Source organism: Poromitra crassiceps (genome assembly GCF_964638095.1).
Source record: "Poromitra crassiceps genome assembly, chromosome: 23".
NCBI classification, from domain to species: Eukaryota; Metazoa; Chordata; class Actinopteri; order Beryciformes; family Melamphaidae; genus Poromitra; species Poromitra crassiceps.
This window is the reverse complement of record NC_139639.1, coordinates 14,296,394-14,319,223: the sequence shown is the minus strand read 5'-3', so window position 1 is coordinate 14,319,223 and position 22,830 is coordinate 14,296,394. Positions and strand designations below refer to the sequence as shown.

At 46.0% G+C, this 22,830-nt stretch overlaps 1 protein-coding gene across 2 annotated transcripts in view; it reads left to right on the top strand.

The window, feature by feature from the left end:
• Window positions 1–22,830, top strand: part of hs2st1a (heparan sulfate 2-O-sulfotransferase 1a) — a 37,834-nt gene extending 15,004 nt beyond the window's left edge. Inside the window, exons 2-7 of one of the 2 annotated variants that reach the window (XM_083659305.1) lie at window positions 14,291–14,553; window positions 15,732–15,817; window positions 16,162–16,300; window positions 16,595–16,692; window positions 20,517–20,674; window positions 21,073–22,830. In XM_083659305.1, coding sequence (XP_083515431.1) covers window positions 14,291–14,553; window positions 15,732–15,817; window positions 16,162–16,300; window positions 16,595–16,692; window positions 20,517–20,674; window positions 21,073–21,296 — 968 coding nt within the window. In that variant the 3' untranslated portion in view covers window positions 21,297–22,830. The remainder of the gene's footprint in view (window positions 1–14,290; window positions 14,554–15,731; window positions 15,818–16,161; window positions 16,301–16,594; window positions 16,693–20,516; window positions 20,675–21,072) is intronic. The other variant, XM_083659306.1, reaches the window with a different exon arrangement.

Here is a 22,830-nt window from a genome sequence, read left to right as displayed (position 1 = left end):
CTGATTAGACAGCTAAAGAAAAGCAGCAGGCCTCTAAGTCCTGACTGGAACCAGCTTAGGCATCTTATCAATGGCCACCAATGGCAGAACCTCCTGCTCTGGTGGTTGGAGGATTCATTATAACAAAAGCAGCAAAGGGTTAGGGTTAGGGTTAGGGTTAGGGTTACATAATTGTGCGTTCATGTTCTGTTGGATCTATTGGAAAAACAAATTTCCTAGTTGAAAATTTCACAATGTGGATAGTTAGTAACTATCCACATTGTGAAATTACCTTAAGTAGGAAACTGAGAAACTTTTGCTGCCTGAGTTTCTGAGTTATGAGGCAATGGTGGCTTTGAATCTTCTCAGCAAGGAGTCAACAGTAAGGAAACACATACCCATGGCATGCACCCATTAGTGACAGCCTAACCTAACACTCGTTTAAATGAATGAAGTTCATCAAATCAGCTTGCTGAACTGCAGGACGTCCGTCCATGTTTGTTTATCGTTTGTCTTCCCAGTGTTGATTTTCTAACAAAACAGCAGCACATGGATGAATGCGATTGCGTTTAGCAGCCGGCTTGGAAGTCGTGGACGTCGGCCCTTCCCAGCAGCACGTCAACGACGCACAATAACTTATCACGACGTTTCTCCCTCTCCTTCCCTCGCAGAGCAAAACGTCTGTGAAAATGTCGGCTAATTCCCACTGCTTAGTCATTGACAGACTGTGCCAAGATGAGATCTGCTCAAATCAATCCCCCATCCCCCCCCCCCCTCCTCTCCCCTCCCCTCCCCTCCCCTCCCCTCTTCCCCCACCCCCTCCCCTCCCCCACCACCCCCCTCCCCTCCCCTCCCCTCCCCCCCTCCCCTCCCCTCCCCTCCCGGCAACCTGTCATGGCCGCCTTTTACTTAACAAGGCAGGGGAATGATGATGTGATCTGCCATCTGTGTAAATTGCTCCATAATCTCATCTGACTGGCTGCTGGCTGATGAACCAGACAGAATGTGGCCCCGCCCCCTTTTCCTCTTCGCCTTCTCCCCGGGCGCATTATCGGCTCGGCCTGTCAGACGGCACTACAGCCTTCGATCGCACAAAAGACATATTAGGGCAGGAAGTGGCAGGTTGAACCACGATGATTAGCATCTCCATCTATCTCGGATTGGTGTCATTAGCGTAGCGACACGGCCCGCATTTATACTAAGGAGTTATCGATGTGACCGCACATGATGTGGCTGGGTTTTATTTCGTTTACCCTTGAGTTTTAGTCCAGTTTCATTTATACCGGTAGTTCACGAACTCCAGAGTTCCCAAATGCCCTTTATTCTGCTCTCCATCAACAACAAAAAAAGGGTTGTCTCTGAGGGTACCCTGCTGGTGTTCACTCTTCTCCCTCCGTAACGACGCTCAATGGAATAATGATGGTGGTCTCAAGACCCCCCAGACCCCCCAAAACCACTTAAGCACTTAAAGCCGTCTGCACAGTGTTGTCTGTCACCGCGGACAAGGCAGTGTTTTGTCTCTCTTCTCCATTAAAGGAATGCTTTGAGCCTTTGAGCGCGTTCTCTCACAGAACACGCTTGTTTTCAACACTTTGAGCTTGTTTGGGGCGGGGGCGGGATTTTATGTGTGATTTCTAGTCTTTTTATAAGATAGGTGACCTTTAACGTGGAGAGTTTCTGCTGAATTCAACTCTGAGGTGCAGCGCCGTCCGTCTCCCGCTCCCAAACGATGTGGGATGCAATCCGGTTCATGACCCTAACGCCCCCCCCCCCCCCCCCATCCCCCGTGTGCGCCTCTCTTCCTCACCTCCTTCTACGAGAGCAGAGATGCTGTAAAAGTCATATTATTAATAATAAAAACAACAAGCTTCTTCTTCTGTGTTTATGGAGCCTCACAAAAGAGAAGGCCCAAGTCGTGCAGAGGAGCTGAACACATTCGTCGCGCGGCTTTGAAGCCGAGTCTACAAAGCGTAGCGTAGGCCTGCCCAGTACAGTACACACAGACATGACTTTAGTTTCACTACTTCACTTCATTGAGAGCACGTGTTGTCAGATTTAATTTTAATAATGGAGCCTTTCATGTTGCATATTTCTCTCATATTGCAAATTCAATAAAAAAACATTCCTGGTACTTCCCCACAGAGAGGTTTGATAAACGCACAGGAGAGAACAGATAGAAACTGTCCAGGTTTTCTTCTGATACACCACGAAGAGATGGCCATGTGTGGATATACATAATTGGGGGGGGGTGTCTGGTGTGATAGGGAAATCCTGGAGCTTTCTTACTGGGTATAGGTGTATACCTGCGTATCATGTAGACCAGGGGTGTCCAAACCTTTTTGAATGGGGGCCAGATTAGATCATGTGAAAATACCAGGGGGGAGCTGCTTCTCACATCATAGGGTTATTTAAAAATACAATTCTACTCTAAGGATTTTGTCAACCATCTGGAAAACATGAGTTCCGCCTGCGTAGTTCCTACTTGGTGCTCGTCTACAAACTGTATGATAGATAGTGCTGTCATCATCGTTAGGTGAGCGGGAAAAAACGCAAAGTGAACTTGCTTGATTAATCAATAGTGTATGGCGGGCCACATATAGTATATTCTGAGAGACAGGGAGTTTGGACATGGCTGACGTAGACAACACGGCTCCAGGCCCTGCTGGTGTTCCTACACGAGACACTGCTGGAGTTGACTCTGCTTCACGTCCCGTCCTTCAGTCTCTGTCTGCACAGTTTGTTGAAGCCAGGGAACCTCTCCCTGACTGTTATGTAGTGTGCCACCATTACACTGTCAGGCCCCATCTTCTGCAAAGTCTCCTTGTTACTCAGTCCTAGATTCCTCTCCTCTCTCTCTCCTCTCCTCTCCTCTCCACTCACTCCTCCTCTACTCTCCCCTCTCTCCTCCCCTCTCTCTCTCCTCCCCTCACTCTCCTCTCATCTCCCCTTTCCTCTCCCCTCTTCTCCTCACTCTCCTCTCCTCCCCCTCATCTCCTCTCCCCTCCTCTCCTCACTCTCCCCTCATCTCCTCCCCTCACTCTCCCCTCCTCTCCTCCCCTCACTCTCTCCTCCTCTCACTCTCCCCTTCCCCCATCTCCCCTCCCCTCTCCCCTCTCTCCTCTCTCCTCCACTCCTCTCCCCTCCTCTCCTCTCTCCTCCACTCCTCTCTCTCCACTCCTCTCCTCACTCTCCTCTCTCAGCTGTCTGGAACTGTGAAGGACAGACCAGTGAATGAGATCTTTCATGGAGCATCAATGTAGCAGTTGTGTGTCAAAGCCGGGGGGGGAAATCCCCCAGCTTTAGCAATTACCCCCCCCCCAACAAAAAAGACCACCAAAAGAATTGCACTTTCACTCAATTATCTGCCAGTAAAACATGTGCCCAGTGAAAACATTCTCAAATAAGTACCGGTAGTAAGTACTGTAGTGCATTGCAATTCATAACCCAAGCACTTTGGGTTTTGTGTGTGTGTGTGTGTTGTGTGTGTTGTGTGTATTAGCGTGGTCTCTGTGCCTGCCTCCTGTCATAATGAGTTTGTTTGAAAGGCCCCCAAATTCATTGTGAACGTGCCAAACATCTTTGCAGTCACTCAATGAAAAGCGCTCTCGTTTATCTGTCTGTTTAATTTCCTGCAGCGGAGACGCTTCACAATGGATTCCTCACACACCGCACCTTTTCATATTTCTCGTCAACCGCTCGGGATAACAATGTAGCCGTGGCGTGCAGGAGCTCCAGGTTCTGCTCCGCTCCGTTTAGTCGGGCCTAAATCTCCCCCCCATACAAACAAACATGCCTGTTTCCCCTGATAATCCACTTCCCCGCTAAACGCATCCAAAGACTGAATGAGAATAATTAGACATTTGGAATACGGCAGCGTTTTTGTTTATGCAAATGAACGTCGGTGAGCGTGCAGTATAATTGAGTGGTGCAGTGTGGTGACATAACGCGTAACTGTCCCCCTGGAAACCTGGCACTGCAAAACAGCAGCGTGCATCCAAGACTATATAGAGAGAGGAGAGGAGAGGAGGAGAGAGAGGGGGGGGAAACCAGGCTAACTCGATTTTTATATAGCAGCAACCCAGATCTCCTCCCTGTCATCCTTCATTGATTTTGCAATCCGGCATCATCCAGGCAGAACCGTACAAGCCGTACACCTCGGTCCGCCCGCTGATAGCCAATCTCTATTACCCAGCATGCCCTAGGCTTCGGTTCGAGGGCTCTGACCCTCTCAGGCGACGCGGGGGAGGGAGGGAGAGACACCCGGCTCCCAACTGCCGGATTGGAGCGATGATGGATTTATGAGCTGCTCTGAGAAAGGATCACCCCACACACACACACACACACACACGCACACGCACGCACACACACACACGCACACACACGTATACGCGCACGCACGCACGCACACACACACACACACACACACAGGCTTTTATTATCCCATCAGATCTGACGAGATAGTCATAATACACGACGGCCCGTCACGTCCCGCGGATCTGGCGGCGAATATGAATGATGATTTCGAAACGGTTTTGCGTCTAATCAGCCGCGAAATTGCTTCAGTAAATATGTTCCAGCAACCTCCACCGACGCCGTCCCGTCGCAGCACCCACACCCACCCACACCCCCCCCCCCCCCCACCCTCGTCTCTCACTTTGAATGAAACTCAGAGTAATAGGCTTGTAGTTGTCACAATGTTTAAGACCCGTGTTGGCGTCACGGTTCATAATTAGCTTTTAATGCATAGAGACGGCCGGGGGGGGGGGGCGGCGACGGAAATGTGCGCTGAAAGGAGGCCTGCTGTGTGGCCATAGTAAACTCACGCTTTTGTTCTCTAATTAAATGACCTCAGAAGGGAAGGGAGCGCTAAGCTTAGGTTTGTGTGTGTGTGTGTGTGTGTGCGTGCGTGTGTGTGTGTGTGTGTGTGTGTGTGTGCGTGCGCGTGCGTGTGTGTGGCGCCCTCCTCCGATACAATGGTTTGTGCCAAGCATGTTCAGTGGGGCCAAATGAATAGGGCGTCTCTATACGACAAAGCCCTCAGAAGCCCTCTCCTCGCCCGCATCGCCTCCTTGTTGACTGTTGGGGAAATTTGGCAGCGAGCAGCACCGTGTCTTTAACAAGTGCTTTCTGGGCCCCTTCGCATACTTGAGCCCGTTGTTGTTGTCGGGGTACAGGGGGGGGAGGGGAGGGGACCCCCGCACCCGGTCCTTTCACATTCTCTCTCTCCCACCCCTATAAGCAAAGAGGGACAGACCCACAACAAGCTACTTTTGCGAGCCGGGGGGCCTCCTCGCTAAAAAGCTCAGTGTGGCGTTGAAGTGCGTTCACGTTCACGCCGGACACAGGAAGCAAAAACCACACAGGAAGTTCAAGCTGACACGACGATGCACATCCTCTTCTAAATAGAGAGGCAAAGTGGAACGTCACTTCCTGCTTCAGATTTTCATCCGCCATTTATTTTCCCATAGACGTTTCGTAAAATGCTTATAAAATAGTTGTACTTCGTCGAACCAAACGGTTCAGCTAACGCTATAATCGGGAGAGACCATAGAACATTTCACTCGGACCAAAACAAAAAACATCTGAAAAATATTTTCTTTAAACCTGCATTCTTTTTACGTTTTGATCCCAGTGAAAATCTCTGGTACAGTGCTGAAGCAGGAAGTAGGCGGTCACTTTGCCTCTCTATTAGTCTCTTAGAACAGACGAGTTGGCTTCCGCAATTTTCTAATGCTTCCGCCATACCGTCTGTACTTCATGGGGGAGAATCATGCACCAACCGGAATGGGAAGCAGAAAGGCGGGTCTTCCGCTCATTAGTCCAATCAGAATCCAATATGCCGGCAGAAAGGCGGGTCTTCCGCTCATTAGTCCAAACAGAATCCAATATGCCGCATTCGCGTGTCGTGATTGGTCGGATTCCGTAGAACTTCCTTCCAGTCTGAAGGTTTTTTTCCCAACTTCCTTGTGCATGTTCTGGGGGTGTAATGTACAGACTGTATAGCTGCATTCGCCGGATGTAGATGAGACAGTCTGTTTTAAGAGACTACCTCTCTATAGGCGCTGAAGATGTGATGTTCTCAAGCTACAGAGAAGGGGGGGGGGGGAGGAAAAACACTCGACTCCTCGGTCAGCAGCACTGAATGAAGGACAGGGAGTCAGGTCTCACACGGTCCTGCACGGTCTTCTCAGACGTCTGATAGTCATGTCATGATGGCTCAGCACATTGTCCCTCTGACTCGCATCCAATCTCTATTTTCCGCTCGTCATCATCATGCCTTTTCTCTCCCCGAGCTGCTGTCACTCTGCACGGCGCGCTGTCGTAAAAATAATCCTAAGCGGACTGTGGACATTGGATCCGCGGCGGTAAAGTTCCAACATAGCAACTGTTATTGCTGTTGTTTTTGGCTAATGCACGTCTCGGATGGCCATGGGAACGTGTCTCCGTTACAGTTGTTCTCCACAGCGAAGCCTGACGGGCCGCGGCCACCTGGCACGCCTCCGTCTCCACCTGGCACGCCTCCGTCTCCACCTGGCACGCCTCCGTCTCCACCTGGCACGCCTCCGTCTCCACCTGGCACGCCTCCGTCTCCACCTGGCACGCCTCCGTCTCCACCTGGCACGCCTCCGTCTCCGGGCCGTTACAGCTGGCAGCAGCAGCAGCAGTGGCGAGGCGAGCGTGCGGAAGCGGCGTGGCTCTGTTTGTAACGGGATCCGTCCTTTGATCAGTGGAACATTAACAGCTGCACGGGACGCCAGGAGGGCGTAAGAGAGGAGGCACTGAGAGGATTTGTGTGGGAGGGTGTGTGTGTGTAAGTGGGAGTGGATGTGTGTGTAGTTGTGTGTGTGTGTGTGTGTGTGTGTGTGTGTGTGTGTGTGTGTGTGTGTGGGGGAGTGGATGTGTGTGTGTGTGTGTGTGTAGGTGGGAGTGGATGTGTGTGTAGTTGTGGGAGTGTGTGTGTGTGTGTGTGTGTGTGTGTGTGTGGGGCGGAGGGGAAGTGGATGTGTGTGTGTGTGTAGTTGTGGGAGTGTGTGTGTGTAGGTGGGAGTGGATGTGTGTGTAGTTGTGGGAATGGATGTGTGTGTGTGTGTGTGTGTGTGTGTGTGTGTGTCTGTGTGTGTGTGTGTGTGTGTGTAGGTGGGAGTGGATGTGTGTGTGAGTGGAATGCGTGTGTGTGTGTGAGTGTGAGTGTGAGTGGATGTAGGTGTGTGTGCTTGCTTGAAGGAGCTGATGGAGGAGGAGGAGGGGGGGGGGATCACAGATGACATCTTAATTGGCGCTTGGTGCCAGATGCCCGGGCTTTCAGCCGGGCCGCGGCTACGTCTGCGTAGCCAGGCAGGGCTTTAGGAGCCCGCTGGCTCCACAGAGAGCTCCCACGGGTATTAGGTGCTCCAGTGATGTGTGCACCCCCCCTCCCCTCCCCTCCACCCTCTCCACCCACTCGCCCCTTCTCTCTCTCCATCCTTCATGCGCAGCGCTCGGAGGCATTGTCAGCACCAGTCAATCTGAAAACGGATTCAGAGACGCAGAAAAGGAAGCAGAGGGAAACCAAGGCTGGGGCTTCTTTGCGGTGAATTTATTCATAATGTAGCCCGGCCGCGCTTTCGTTCTCATGCTTTGTTTAGATTGAGACGTCGCCCGCCTCCTCCACATTATTGATGTCCTGTAAATGTTCAGTAAGCTGTGTGGAGTGACCCTCGTCCCCACACTCACACCGCCTCGCTACCCAGCTCCAACGCCTAACCTGTCACCTTTGACCTTTACCCTCATGACCTGTTGCATTTCTCAGCAGCAGAGGATGCTTGGTCGGATGAATAATTATCATAAATCAGTATCAACAGGCCCATATACATGTAAGCTGGCTATTGACTCTGGAGCTTATACCTGCCTATAATATATTTCATCTTACTTCATGATCATACACATTTTATGTGTGTGTGTGTGTGTGTGTGTGTGTGTGTGTGTGTGTGTATGTGTGTGTATGTGTATATATATATATATATATATATATATATATATATATATATATATATATATATATATATGGTATATATATAATGTATATATAGTTTTTGTATATACATATTTATAATAGACAATTTACATCACACTAAGCTGGCTATTGACTCTGGAGCTTATACCTGCCTATAATATATTTCATCTTACTTCATGATCATACACATTTTATGTGTGTGTGTGTGTGTGTGTGTGTGTGTGTGTGTGTGTGTGTGTGTGTGTGTGTGTGTGTGTGTATGTGTATATATATATATATATATATATATATATATATATATATATATATATATATATATATATATATATATATATGGTATATATATATAATGTATATATAGTTTTTGTATATACATATTTATAATAGACAATTTACATCACACCTATCTTTACTATAATGAGGAAATGTCTGTCCATTTGAGCACATCTCCCCAGCTGTTGTTCCGATCGCCTCAGATTCGCCCAAACACCTTTCAGGTTCTGGGGGGGGGGGGGGGGGGGATCCGCCCACGGGGGGCTACTTCTTCTTCTTCTAATGGCTTTCCGGCAGACTGAATGCCTTGTGGCACATCGCTGCCTCTCTCAGTTGGATGGTCTCACTCGGATGGTCTCACTCTAGACCTGAGCCGTTTCTCAATACCAAGAATGCATTCTTGTCCTTGTGTTCTTGGGGAGAACGTTCTTGCTAGTCGTTCTTGGAAGAATGAACTTGCGAGGTCACAAGCACACATGACGCTGTTGGCAGTTTGAGACGATGCGTTCTTGAGGGTATTGCGCAATACCAGCGCAGAGGCCGCCTGCAGTACTACACAAATAAAAAGCTCAGCTGATGTAGATGCAGCCAATTGTGCTCTGGAACTTTTTGCCATTTTTCGCCATAAATGTTCGTAAAGTGGCACTTATTGAAACCTACTACCCTGCTTGTAGGCATCAAAAGTCATCAGAAATTAATTTAGTGATGAAATAAAACTTAAAATTGTAAAAAAAACTTCCCGGAGCTTATGGCGTCTTCTCTGCTGCGTTCTGCCTCCACTTATGCCGAAATGAATGCTGGGATATGTGCCTTGCCAAGTTGACACAAGTCACCACGCAGAGCATCCTCAGTAAAGTGGGCATGTCGAGAATGCATCCGGGAATTTTAAGCGTTCTTGGCAAAATGTGATCTTTGCATTGGAACAGTACTTGGGCTGCGACTGATGACGTTTCACAGGGACACAAGAATGCAAGAACACACATGAACCCTTATTGAGAAACGGCCCTGCTTCTTCTTCTTCTTCTTCTTTAGGGATGCACGATATATCGGCAATCATATCGGTATCGGCCGATGTTAGTCATTTTTTAACATATCGGTATCGGTTCGATGTTGCAATGTTAATATCGGTTATCGGTATCAGCCAAATTCTTCACATTGAGATGAAATAATGCAGTAAATCTATGATTTATGGGCTTTTACAAATGTTTTGGAAATAAAGAAATGCATTACTTTTTCAAATTCAGTCTTTACATGTGTTTTTCAGTATCTACAAAATTTTATTATCATAGAAATGTGTTTTTATACAGATCATATCGACATCGGTAAATATCGGTTATCGGCCATAACAGCAATGTTAATATCGGATATCGGCATCGGCCAAAATTTTCATATCGGTGCATCCCTAATCTTCTTTCAAGTTTCCGGTGTTTCTCACACCTCCTCAATCTTGACTGTTGCGCCCTGTCTCATGTCCCTCCGCTCCTCATCCCTCCTGAGCAACGTGCAAGATGTGTAGTTATTGTAAATAGCAGTTAATTTGTTAAATGTATCTCTGTCAACTCTGTGTCTTTACATCCAGTAGTGAAATGAGCAGAGTGAAAGTAAAGGTAGGAGACTGGTATTGAAGTCAAATCTGATTAGGGAACGAGGCGAGGCACTACGCTGTGAAATGAAGCAGGAAATGAGTAACTGCTATTCTTCATTCACATTATTCTGCTTCCTTGGTGTGAAGCAGAAGACGTTTTGCCATCTACTATCCAAAGAGGCTGTTCACCCACCTATAATAAAGTTACCTATAATAAACTTACTGTATGGTCTACTCTCTACACAACGCGTTGCCTCGGACAAGCAAGGCATTGTGGGAATTGTAAGGGGGTTAACCTGTGTTAATGTTACGCCCCTGTAAAGGGGAAATAGTTAAATGAGAACGGGACACGTTGTTTGCTGGTCTCAAGTCTCGGTTGTAATGGCTCATTAGGCAGGTAAGTAGCAGGTACATACATAACATGTTCACTCACACAAATCACAATAAACCTTGTCTCAATTCCACTTAACACAACATACAACAAAACAGGTTGCACTGTCCCTTTAAACAGCTAAACAAAATATTATTCTTTTACCAAATTACCTCTTTTATGAAAAATAACGTATAATGTATTGTCTCCTTAACTAAAATAATATAATGGGCATGCATTCTCCAATACTGTTGTTCCTTTGAAATAACTAAAATATACTTAAAGTCGAGCTGAACTCATAACTCATATACCGGTACTTTTCTTTTCTTTTAGTTCAAATGCCTGGGTATGCAGTGCACCTATCTAATAATGTATCCAAACAAAATCACAAAAGTCTAATTTCTTTAGTTTTTCACACTTTTTCACATCAAAAGTTAATTTTTCAAGATTTCATTGATAACAGTAATGTACAGTTTGCTGACGTCACCCAGTACTATCAAATTTCTACCCCATTTCAACCAATCATATCACGACATGCAGCTGTCAATCAAATCTTCATTTCAGGATAATTTTCTCTTCCAAATGAAGTCGAAAATGGCGCCTAGTGCCTGTCATCTGGCAGAATTCCTATCCCATAAACTAACTACTAACTTGGCCAATTGTTAGAAACATGAACACAAAACAAAAACTATAATCTCTAAGAATGCAAAGAAATGTAACTGGCTCGTTAAAACGCGCATTCCAGGGATATCGTATTTACAGAAATAGCGTAAAAGGCGCGCGCTTGAGAGCATTTGAGAGCGTGGTTGTCAGGGGTCTGCCCTCGGAGATTCCAGGCGGGCGGGCAGCACCCATTCATCGGATTGTCCGCTCCCGCACGAAGCAGCGGTGGAACACGCCATGATTGACCAATGCCAAAGCCAGTCGACAGAATTGTCAAATCAAATCATCGACATGATACTATAGACCAGAACTGCAACGCGTCATCGCACTGCACCGCGCCCCTTTTTGGGGGAATGCGGAAATCCTCTTTGACTCAGGCTGAACGGACATGACGACAGTCCAGTCAACCTTAATTTATTCATATATCTCGACCGTTCAGGTTCGGGCAAGGTCGCAAAATAATTAGTAGACATGTTTATCAAACCAAAAAAACACTTGAACCTGAAATTAATGAATTGGTATTTTGTCTATGCTAGCTAAAAACACGGCAAAAATACCATCACAACAACGCTATTCATTATTTCTATCCCCCAAAAAGGGGCGCGGCCTTGACGCTTTGGATGTGCAGTTCTGGTCTATGACCGGACTGCGATGCACGTGACTATACGGGTTCAGTTCGACTTTAACCCTTACTTTAGCTTTGCCATACATACATACATACATACATTAGCTACACACATACATTAAACACCACTATATCTCTTGAACTGAAACATACTGACATCACTATTTAACCATATAAACACACATACTATCAACCACAGTCAAACCCTGCTTCTCTACTGCACGGCGATATCACATAACGTCTTCACCACGCTCTGTCTACGTGAGTTAAGCTAGCGAGCACACTGCTGTCGGCAAAGCCTTTTGATGTTTAAACAGTTGCTAAAATCACTTTAGAGACGAACATTTTAGCACCAACATGTTCCTTGTGATACAGAAAGCATGAAACACTGTGCATACACCACGTTACAGACATTATTCTCACCTGTAAAGGGGAAATAGTTAAATGAGAACAGGACACGTTGTTTGTTGGTCTCAAGTCTCGGTTGTCATGGCCGAGCAAAGACAAGTTACCCCTACAGACAGAACCAAGACCAAAGCAATGGAACCAAATCTTTAGATGAGAAATATCAACTGATAACCGAACTTGGGTGAATAAAGAAACATTGTCAAATGCCATTCAACATGCATTGTCTTAACACATTCACTGCCAGCTTTTTTTTTTTACTGTAGGTAGCTTTTGCCAGAGGGTTTTTTTGAGGATTCTGGCTCATTTTACAAGAGCCAAGGATAATTTTCTGCTTGGACTTTGTGAACAGAAAGTTCACAAAAGTACTAATAGAATGTGTGCTTTCTCTGTCTAAAAGAGTTAGTTTGTAGAGTTAGTAGTTATGTAGATATTAGCCGTTGAGTACAGCATGGTTTCAGCGTCTGAGACAAAAAGCTGAGATAATCGCAGTTTTGTGAAATTCAATCAAATAGTCACTTTAACCATTTATTTTTGGCATCAGTGAGACATCAGACATAAACAATATAGTTCTGAACAGTAATTTCCTCCATAGCAGCACCCGCACCCCCTCTCCTTACAACTCCTCCCTCCGTGGGCGTGTCTGGTGGATTTCAGCAGCGTTTGTCAGTCACAAGCCAGTCTCTCCTGCCTGTCTGAGCAGTGAGCAGCCCCCTTCCTCTCTGGCGGCCCCTCGTCGGCGAGCGTGGATGTGGCTTAATCCGTTCTTGGATTTTCGGTTGAGAGCTTTGACGAAGCCTTGTGTGACTCTAGGCTTTATGCTGCGCGCTTCAAAGTGTGCTTTCCACCCAGTCCACCTTTGGAACCCCCCACCGCCGTGCGCCCGTGTGAAAGGTTTTCGCCTACAGTATGAGAATGAGGCTCGTTCGCTTCTGGGTCCTCGGTTGAGCTCAGCTGGAATGCGTGCGTTTCTGGCCAAACAACACTCAATAGTCTGAGCACCGTCGCCACTCAGTGGGTCGGCGGAATGGATTGCACACGCCCGGCGGCTCTAACAGTATAATAGAAGATGCAAAAGGGCCAGATCAACGATCCACCGTCAAAAAAAAAAAATCGATTCTGAAAACGTGTTAACACGTTGTTGGCAGTCAACAGCTGGATTCTGAAAACGTGTTTACACGTTGTTGGCAGTGAATGTGTTAAACATGAAATAAACCAACCCAAAGTGCATTAGTGACACATAGGCTACAGTGAGCTACTGTTATCTTTTAGCTGAAATGCCAGAAAGCAATGAAAACACATCTGAATACCAAAGCAATGGATTACCGATAAACTGATGATTGCACTTCAACACATAGGCTACTGCATTTATCTTTCTTATATTCAGTGCACATTAACGTATTAAGAGTGTATTTTAACCCATGAATTTAGCATTGATATCAATTTTAAACCTATTTATTGTTTATTGTTTAGCATATTTATCTTTTTAAATTAGTTTTAGCACATATTTATATATCTATTACATTAACAGGCTACTCACTTTAAAGGATGAGTAGAGTAGAGTGGATGAGTTGAGTTCCCTCCCCTGATATGTGAAGCGCTTTGAGTGTCTTGAAAGGTGCTATATAAATCCAATCAATTATTATTATTATAAAGGCCAGGCTCACCGCATTTAGTTAATTTGACTCTGAATTAGTAGCAGATATTTCAAACCTCTTATGTATATGAGCATAGTTATGTGTTATGTTAACCATTAACCACTAACCAGTGTCCAGACTTTGAGCTTGGAGATGCATTTATTTATTTATATTACCTGGAGGAGTGGAGTCTCATTGAGATTAAAAATCTCTTTTTCAAGAGAATCCTCCTAGCCAAGACAGGCAGCAGCACAACATGGTTGCAGGCATAAGACTAACATACAGTATACAATTTAAAATTAAAACAAAGAACAAATGACGGATTAATTAAGATATCAATAAAACATTCAACATTGCAAACATCTACTACAGCCAGATGTGCTTGCTTCCAAGTCATTGAAAAACACACGCATCTAATGAGACCAACTCCTGAAGATTCAGGTCATTTTGCAACTGACTTTAGGGACAGTTAGGAGGAATGAGTCCTGGGAGCCAAGAGAATAACGTCCCATGCTAGTGATCTTGTATGGGAAATCATTGTGTTCATGTGTTGTTACACCTAAGCTGAGTTTGAAAGTTCCCCTCTTGTTGCCTGTCTACACTATAATAATAATAATAATAATAACGATAATAATTTCATGCTTTCTTGATGCCTATCGGGAAGGTTTTCATGTGCTCTGGTCAGGGTCAACTAACACAATCATTGATTTGTACGTTCTGAACTCGCCTTTTAACGAATCCCCCTCTTCCGTCTTGGCAGAGCGGGCCATCGCCAGACACGAGGTGCGTGAGATCGAGCAGCGGCACACGCAGGACGGGCTGCGGGAGCGCGAGGCGCCGGCGTCTGCTGCGGGGGCGCCGCTGCCGGAGCAGGACGACGTGGTGATCATCTACAACCGCGTGCCCAAGACGGCCAGCACCTCCTTCACCAACATCGCCTACGACCTGTGCGGGAAGAACCACTACCATGTCCTGCACATCAACACCACCAAGAACAACCCCGTCATGTCCATACAGGACCAGGTCAGTCGCATCAAGGATACATGTGGCGCTGCAGTCTTCTTCCATCATGTTTAGCAGGGCTTCACTTTTGGGGGGACACGCAAACCCTTTTCATTTCTCAATAAAAAAATATAAATATTTGTTTTCAGATTTTTACCCCGTTTTTCTCCCGAATTTTACTTGGCCAATTCCCCCTGCTGTCCCCAGTCATTGCTCCACCCCCTTTGCCGATCTGGGCAGAGTTGTAGACTAGCACATGTGATACATGAGCAGCCGCCAGCCGTTTCTTGTCACTTCTTTTGACAGTGAGGAGTTAGTTCACCGGCAGGACGTAGCGTGTGGAAGGATCATGATATTCCGGCACGGTGGCTCAGTGGTTAGCACTGTTGCCTCACAGCAAGAACGTCTGAACCCTGGTCCGTCCCAGGTCCTTTCTGTGTGGAGTTTGCATGTGCTCCCCGTGTTCGTGTGGGTTTTTTCCGGGTGCTCCGGTTTCCTCCCACCACCAAAAGACATGTATGCTAGGGTAATTACTCCTGTCAGTGCACCTGACCAAGGCACTGGCAAAAGAACTGGAGTTGGTCCCCGGGCGCAGCACTGCGGCTGACAACTGCTCCTAGTTCTAGGATGGTTCCTAGTAGAGGATGGGTCAAATGCAGAGGATACATTTCCCCATGGGGATACATAAAGGATAACTTGACCTCCCCCCAGTTCCCCTCCCCACCGAACAGAGGGGAGGCCGACCAAAGGAGGCACTCGTGCAGCGACCTGGACACATACCCTTAATCCGGCTTCCCACCCGCAGACGAGGCCAATTGTGCCTCCATGGATGTCCGACCAAGTCGGCGGTAACACGAGGGTTCGAACCTGCGTCCCTCGTGTTGGTAGGCAGGGAATCTACCGCTGCATTACCCAGACACTCCCCCCTTTTCATTTCTAATGCAATTGTCTCCACCACATCCCTATCTAGGCCGCGCCATCATCTTGACACGTGTAGTTCATAATGAGTAGTGTTATTCTATTCACTGAACTTTATTCGTTCAACTCGTTCAAGTCATTTTTGACAGTAGCTGCTCTGTGTTTGAAAGCATTGATGCTAAATGCGCTGTCGTCGACTGTGCAGATTGACTGGCAGACTGATGAGCTGTGTGTTCTTCTGGAGGAACCGCTGTATTAATTCTGGTATGGTTTGGCCTCAGGTGCGGTTTGTGAAGAATGTGACCGAATGGAGGGAAATGAAACCGGCCTTCTACCACGGACACGTCTCCTTCCTCGACTTCACCAAGTAAAGATCATAGTCTCCTCTTGTAGCACGTGCATGACGGCAGGCGTCACCGCTGTAAAAAACCACTTCACTCACACACCCTGCTGTGGCTCTGAGCAGTCGACTCCACCTTGTGGTCACTTGACACTGATCATTCCCACAGCGGAGTCTAGTGATCTGAATGTATTTTGGTCCTCTTGAACTGTGATGCACACGGTGCAAATTATAAAGGTTAAATCTGACGATGATGTGAAATTATTATATCGTTATTATATGAATGAGCTTAATCACTGCTGTTTAATTGAAGTTTAACTGTTTGATTGAGTTTTCTAACTCAAGTGTTTTTTTTTATATCTGCTCCTCAGGTTTGGGGTGAAGAGGAAGCCTATTTATATCAACGTGATCCGGGACCCCATCGAAAGGCTGGTGTCCTACTATTACTTCCTGCGTTTCGGGGACGACTACCGGCCCGGCCTGAGGCGCAGGAAACAAGGAGACAAGAAGGTCCTAATCCCAACATCCTGCAGTCGATCTCATATTCATGGCCTAGATTCCTCTGTTTAACCCATTGATACCTGATGCAGCATTTGTGTGTGTATCCCTTTAAGACCTTAAAGGGATACACACACAAATGAGGGGTATACACGCAAATGCTGCATCAGGTATCAATGAGTTAACAACACGTCTTTTTCTCGAACAAGAAGTCATTTCTGTTAAGAATGTACAGAGAACATGTTGATAGTGAGGACAATGAAAAGCCGCTGACTAGTAACGTTAAACGGGGTATCTCTGTTTCAGACATTTGATGAATGTGTTTCGGCCGGCGGCTCAGACTGCGCCCCCGAGAAACTCTGGCTACAGATTCCCTTTTTCTGTGGTCACTACTCCGAATGCTGGTATGTATTCATTTCTCCTTAATGGACTATCTGGTTTCATGTACAACAACCAGAACACCGACCCCCCCCCCCCATTCAGACAACGTGGAGTTGGAAATGATCCCACAGTTACAGTAGGGCTTCTGATCATCGTGTAGGTGCTGCTATCCATGACCTGCGGTGGTGTTAGTGTTTTGTTTAACGCCGCCATGTTGACTCCCAAACGGTCTCTGAAAACAGCCTTCCATTAGAACCACAGACTAAACAACAGACAGCCATCAACAAGCAAAATGTGTCACATGACTTCAGAAGAAAAGGAAAGATATTTAAAATAAAAAGTCCTTCACGTCCTTGGAGATTGTGACCCGACTGTCTCCTACCAACATGACTGCCACCGGTAAAGTCTTCTCAGTGAACTCTCTCTTTCGCTTCATAGAGACACTGCAGAGCGCGTCATCATTCAGAAACCACGCCCAAAACGGGGGGAAACAAAAACTCCCCCCCAATCCTGGCGTTCTCCTATGTCGTCTCCTAATTGGCGATTTTTTACATTTGTTGTCTGCGCAGCCCACCACACAACAGCTTTTAGCTATGTTTCAAAGAAATTGACGCTGGTGTATGGAAGTGAACGGAGAGCTTTCCCCCGTGATGGGCGTGGCCTATTTCATGCAGTGTCTCTTTGTCATGATATACTGTGTATATCTCATTCACAACAACATATCATCATATTGGTGTATAGTTTGGTGGGAATGAATAGAGAGCCAAAGTGGAACGTCACTTCCTGCTTCAGCACTGTATCAGAGATTTCTATCCGCCATTTATTTTTTCGTAAAATGCGTATAAAAATAGTTTTACTGGTTCAAACCAAACGGTACAGATATATTTCGAAACAGGAGAGATCGCATAACATTTCACTGGGACCAAAACGTAAAAAAAAAAATGCTGGTTTAAAGAAAAATATTTTTTCGATGTTGTTTTTTTTAGTTTTGGTCCGAGTGAAATGTTCTATGGTCTCTCCCGATTATAGCGTTGGCTGAACCGGTTGGTTCAACGAAGTACAACTATTTTATACGCATTTTACGAAATGTCTATGGGAAAATAAATGCCGGATGAAAATCTCTGGTACAGTGCTGAAGCAGGAAGTGACGTTCCACTTTGCCTCTCTATTCCTGCCTTAGAAAAACATACAATGTGCCAATGCATTTCGGTATTTCACTTCAGGGTTGATGAAGTACTTCATCCTCAAATTTAAAAAAAGTAATGACTTATTGCTGGGCGGCTAAGCTAAGGTAACGTTACGTGATATTTCACCACCTCCACCTCCATCCCAAGGCAATTATTACAGCGGCAGGCACAACATGTGACAGGAATTGTAATTGGTACTCAACAAGTCAAGTGTGATATTTGGGATGGTCGGCACATTCTCTCTCACTGACTGATCCTTTGTTCGGGCAGTCCAATATGGCGGTGACATCACTGCAGGTCATAGTAGAAGCTGAATAGAAATAACAGGGGGAATGCTTGGTTTATCTCATCTTCAAGTAATGTTTCCACTTTTCTTGCTCTTCAAGTGTTTAAGTGGCAAATTGAATGGAGAGCACACCTCGGGTAGTTCAGACAGTTCAGGGGAGACTCTCCAACTCAAGGAGCTTTCACTTTCATAGCACGCTACATTAAGCCTTCTAGTGCTTTGCTATCACTTCTGCTACTCCCATCTTCTCAAGGTCTCTAATGGCTCTTCTAGCCTTGATACCTTCTCGCTACACGATGATCTGTATCAATCTCTCTCTCTCTGTCCTCCCTCATCCCTTTGTTTCCTCCTCTCGCCCTCCTTAATCACTCCTTCACTGTCTCATCGATCTTCTAACCGCCGCCTACCCTTTTTAAAGGGGTTTATTGACATTTTGGCAAATAAGCACACTGAACTAAACCATGGCCCTCTTTGAAATCTGAAAATCTTCCTGGGCCCACCCAACCCTTCACAACTCTGATCAACACTCGAGACTAAGATGAATTATTTCCCTATATATTTTTTATTCCATAAACCAAGTATGTGAACTTGGCTATACGGCAATGCAGAACAAATTAATAATCCACCCACATACAAAAATGGAGGCAAAATATCTAAAAGCTAGATTAGATTGGCAACAGTTTCTTCCCCCTTACTCATCAGAAGTATTTGTGTGCATAACACATTTGTTGAGACAAACTGTGATGAGCAACAACAGGGGGGAGAAAACATTGCATAAACTAGTAATGCTATTTAAATGTCTCCATGGGGACACACATTTGATATTACTGTTTTTCTGTGGGATCATTGATTGCGCTCACTCTCACAAGTCCATAAATTGACATTAGGCGGAGATCAGGCGATAGGTACTCAAATGCATACTTTCTATTTACCTGCTACCTGCCAATGTTAGGCTGTGAAAAATGGTAGGTTATCTGTAAAGGGGAGACTCATGGGGACCCGGTGAACCCATTTTCATTCAGATATCTCGAGGTGGGAAGTCAAGGGACCCTTTTGAAATAGTTTAGTGGTTCCATTTGTGCAAATGGAAGATGGGCTGTGGAGCGTAACGCTGCTTGAATGCGAAAACCATGAAGTCCAGTTTTGGGGGTCTTCATGTTTTCACTTCAATCGAGGGATTCCATCTTCTGGGGGTTGAGGGGGGAAGAACGCTAAAATCCTCAGGCTTTTAAAAATCCTTTCAAACCCCACTGGAATATCTCAAATACATGGTGGTCAAGATAAAAGCAAGGCTACGTTTCGTAGCTCTTTACATCAAGGTATGAGCTTTTCAACTGAGACGATATTCTAGTGCTTTTGAGATTATACTAAACCCGCTTGTGCCCTTCGCTAAGCACACATGTTAAAGCCTTAGAAGTAGGGCTGGACAATATATCAAGAAGAAGAAGGTCCTAGGTTCGATTCCCGCCTGGGACGCTGTGAGCACTGAGGGTGTGTCCCCATCCCCATGTCTTCAGTGCCTACTGCCCAGGTGGGCTCGTCAAAAAGGGCCTTTCTGTGTGGAGTTTGCATGTTCTCCCCGTGCCTTACTGGGGCTTCCTCCAGATAGGAACCCCCCCGGTAAAAACATAAAAAAAGAATCTCATTGTGTAAATATTTTGTGAAAGCACCAACATTTAGCCCACTTCGTAGAAAATACCGAGATATACCGGCATATCGTTTATCGCCGTTCAGTCTAAAACTTATTTTTTGGTCCATATCGCCCCGGCCCTAATTAGAAAGCAGCACATAGCAAATTAAATGAATGCTGGGCACAAAGTGGGGACACTGCTACTAACGCTGAGCAAACAAACCGCTCTTTTGCCAAGAAAGTCGCTGTATATCTTTAAACTACTTCTGTCCCGCTCCTCCTTTCCCCTTATCATTTAATTTCCTGCCCATGACCACTCCGGCTGCCACCTTTAATTCCTACTCGGCTCCCTTTGTTATTTTTTCCATTACCTCCCTCCGTCTGTATCTCGCTCCGCTCCTTCTGTCGCCTCAACCTTGTCTGGACTCGGTTCACAAAGCTTAATCATACTCCTCTCTCCCTCCCTCCCTCCCTCCCTCCCTCCCTCCCTCCCTCCCTCCCTCCCTCCATCCCTCCCTCCCTCCCTCCTTGTACTGTTCAACTCTCCCACTCCTCTGCTGTTTGCTCTCTATCTCTCTCTCTCTCTTGTCCTTCCCGCTCTATCACGCCTTATCCCTTTCCTGGGCTCCATCCCTCCTCTCTCCTCCTCCATCACCCTTCCTCTCTGTCTTTCCCGGGAGAAACACACGAGACAGTAAGTCACAGTAGTAGCCACATAACAAAAGCAAGGTGATGTCTCTGTAGGAACGTGGGCAGCCACTGGGCGCTGGAGCAGGCCAAGTACAACCTGGTGAATGAGTACCTGCTGGTGGGCGTGACGGAGGAGCTGGAGGACTTTGTGATGATGCTGGAGGCGGCGCTGCCACGCTTCTTCAAAGGAGCCACGGAGCTGTACAAAACGGGTACGCTGTCTGGAGCAGCCCAAACGTGTGTTTGTGTTTGTTGCCTCTCGCCTGAAAAGTATAGAGGAATTCAATTCTAACTATCATAAAGTGGAATCAAATGTACATTTTTGTCATTTCCATATTTAAACGCGACGTTACTTTATGGAACATACATCTTCAAAAACTAAACTTTGCAATGATTTGATTTCCCTTCTAGTGACCTATTAGCAAGGAAAAATGCTGAAAACTGTTCATGATGTACTACCTGTACAGTACAAAACGGACAAACTTCACATTAAACGACTCAAACTAAATCTTTTTTTTTTTTCATTAAACATCTTTGATCATATGTAAATAAAGGGGAATTTGAATTCCTCGATTAGGGCCTCTTTAAACCTCCTCTTCCCTTGGCATAGGTAAGAAATCCCATCTGAGGAAGACCAGCGAGAAGAAGCCGCCCACCAAGGAGTCCATCGCCAAGCTGCAGCAGTCGGCCATCTGGAAGATGGAGAACGAGTTCTATGAGTTTGCCCTGGAGCAGTTCCAGTTCGTCAGGGCCCACGCTGTCAGGGAAAAGGACGGGGAGCTCTACCTGCTGGCACAAAACTTCTTCTACGAGAAGATCTACCCCAAAAATTAAAAAGACGCACACCCATCAAAGAGTTTGGGCGTGTTTGCCGAAGGCTTTGTACAGACACAGTTGTGCACACTGGGGAGGAAAAGGAGAAGGACAGAGGGAGCGATGTGCGACTTCAAAGGAATAGACTACTGTTGACTGTGCGACTGGTTTGCGTTGTGCGATTGAGAGGTGGACCTGCGGAGCGATCTCGTCAGATTGTGAATGTGACTGTTAAAACGTGCGTATTCGTCTGGAGGTCGTGTCTCCCGCTCTTCCTCCCGGGGCGCAGAGGGGCTACGGCCAGCACGCGGCCGGAGGCGGCCGAGCCGGAACCTCTGGGACCGCCGCCCCTGATTGGGACGCGACCGCTGTCCTCCAATCCAGACAAAGCATTTTCATCAGCTGTCTTCTTCTGTTTGGTTGTGTTTTGGTTGTATTTTAAATCTTACTATTCTGGTCTCTTTTTTTTTTTACGTGAAGACGGTGACATTTTTCATGGTGAAATGCCATCCCCACGCCTCGCCACTACTACTAACTTAAAGACATTTGAAGTGTGAGAATCTGACTACTGTGCTATATTATTGGACTTGAACGAGAACTTTTGAGGTTTTTATGAAATAAAAATCCTATGACCATCGACTATTTACTGGGGCAAGCGTGTGTTTTATACGGTACTCGATGTCTTTGTTTTATGATTCACGTAAATGCATCCTTGCCCAGGGGGTTTCCTTGATCATGGAGGAAGTGTTTACACATAAACTGTGGAGGAAAACAATGGTGGTGATGACGATGCTGCTGTAAATATTTACTAATTTCAGTCCATTTTCATTTTCAGCAAGCTGGTTATACAATTAGCGTATTGACATTGGTGTAAAAACCCCTTGGTAAAATAACAAGTGTGTGCATTTATCAGTTTGCGTGTTTCTTTCAACTCTTTCATTTCTTAATGAACATGTTTGCCTTTTCTTTTCTATTGATGAGCCACAGTGAAACTGCTGCTAAAAACTCTGCTGTTTTCTTTGCAATTGTCCACACAAAATAATAAGATATATAATGTAGTTGATGAGACGTTTGCTAATTTCTCTTTTTTTCAGCTCCTCTGTTTTCCTGAAGCTAGTTTTATGTAGTTCTCGATAGCCAATTAAAATTCTAGACTGCATCCCTTGTTAAATTGCTGACTAACACAGACTCAAGTCAGAAAAGCGCTCACAATGACATGAAGTGACCCACTCAACTAATTAAGTTCTGTTTTATCCAAGATGGTGCTCTCGTATGAAAGATGGAATCAAAAAGACGAAGAGTTGCAGAAGATCTTTTTACTCACTGAGATTTGAGATTAGTGTTTTTTGTTACAGCTTTTTGAGTGTTACGATCAAATCTGTTGAAGGACACTTCGCTCATCTACAACTTCCTGCTGAATTTGAATATAAAGATGAACTGGTCCAGATTTTCCAAAAAGTCAGAGGCTGTAACTGAAGGCTCGGTTTCTATGTGCCTTCTCTCCACCCGGTTCGCCCCTGTGTTGCAGATTTGTTGGCTGGAACATAAACATGTT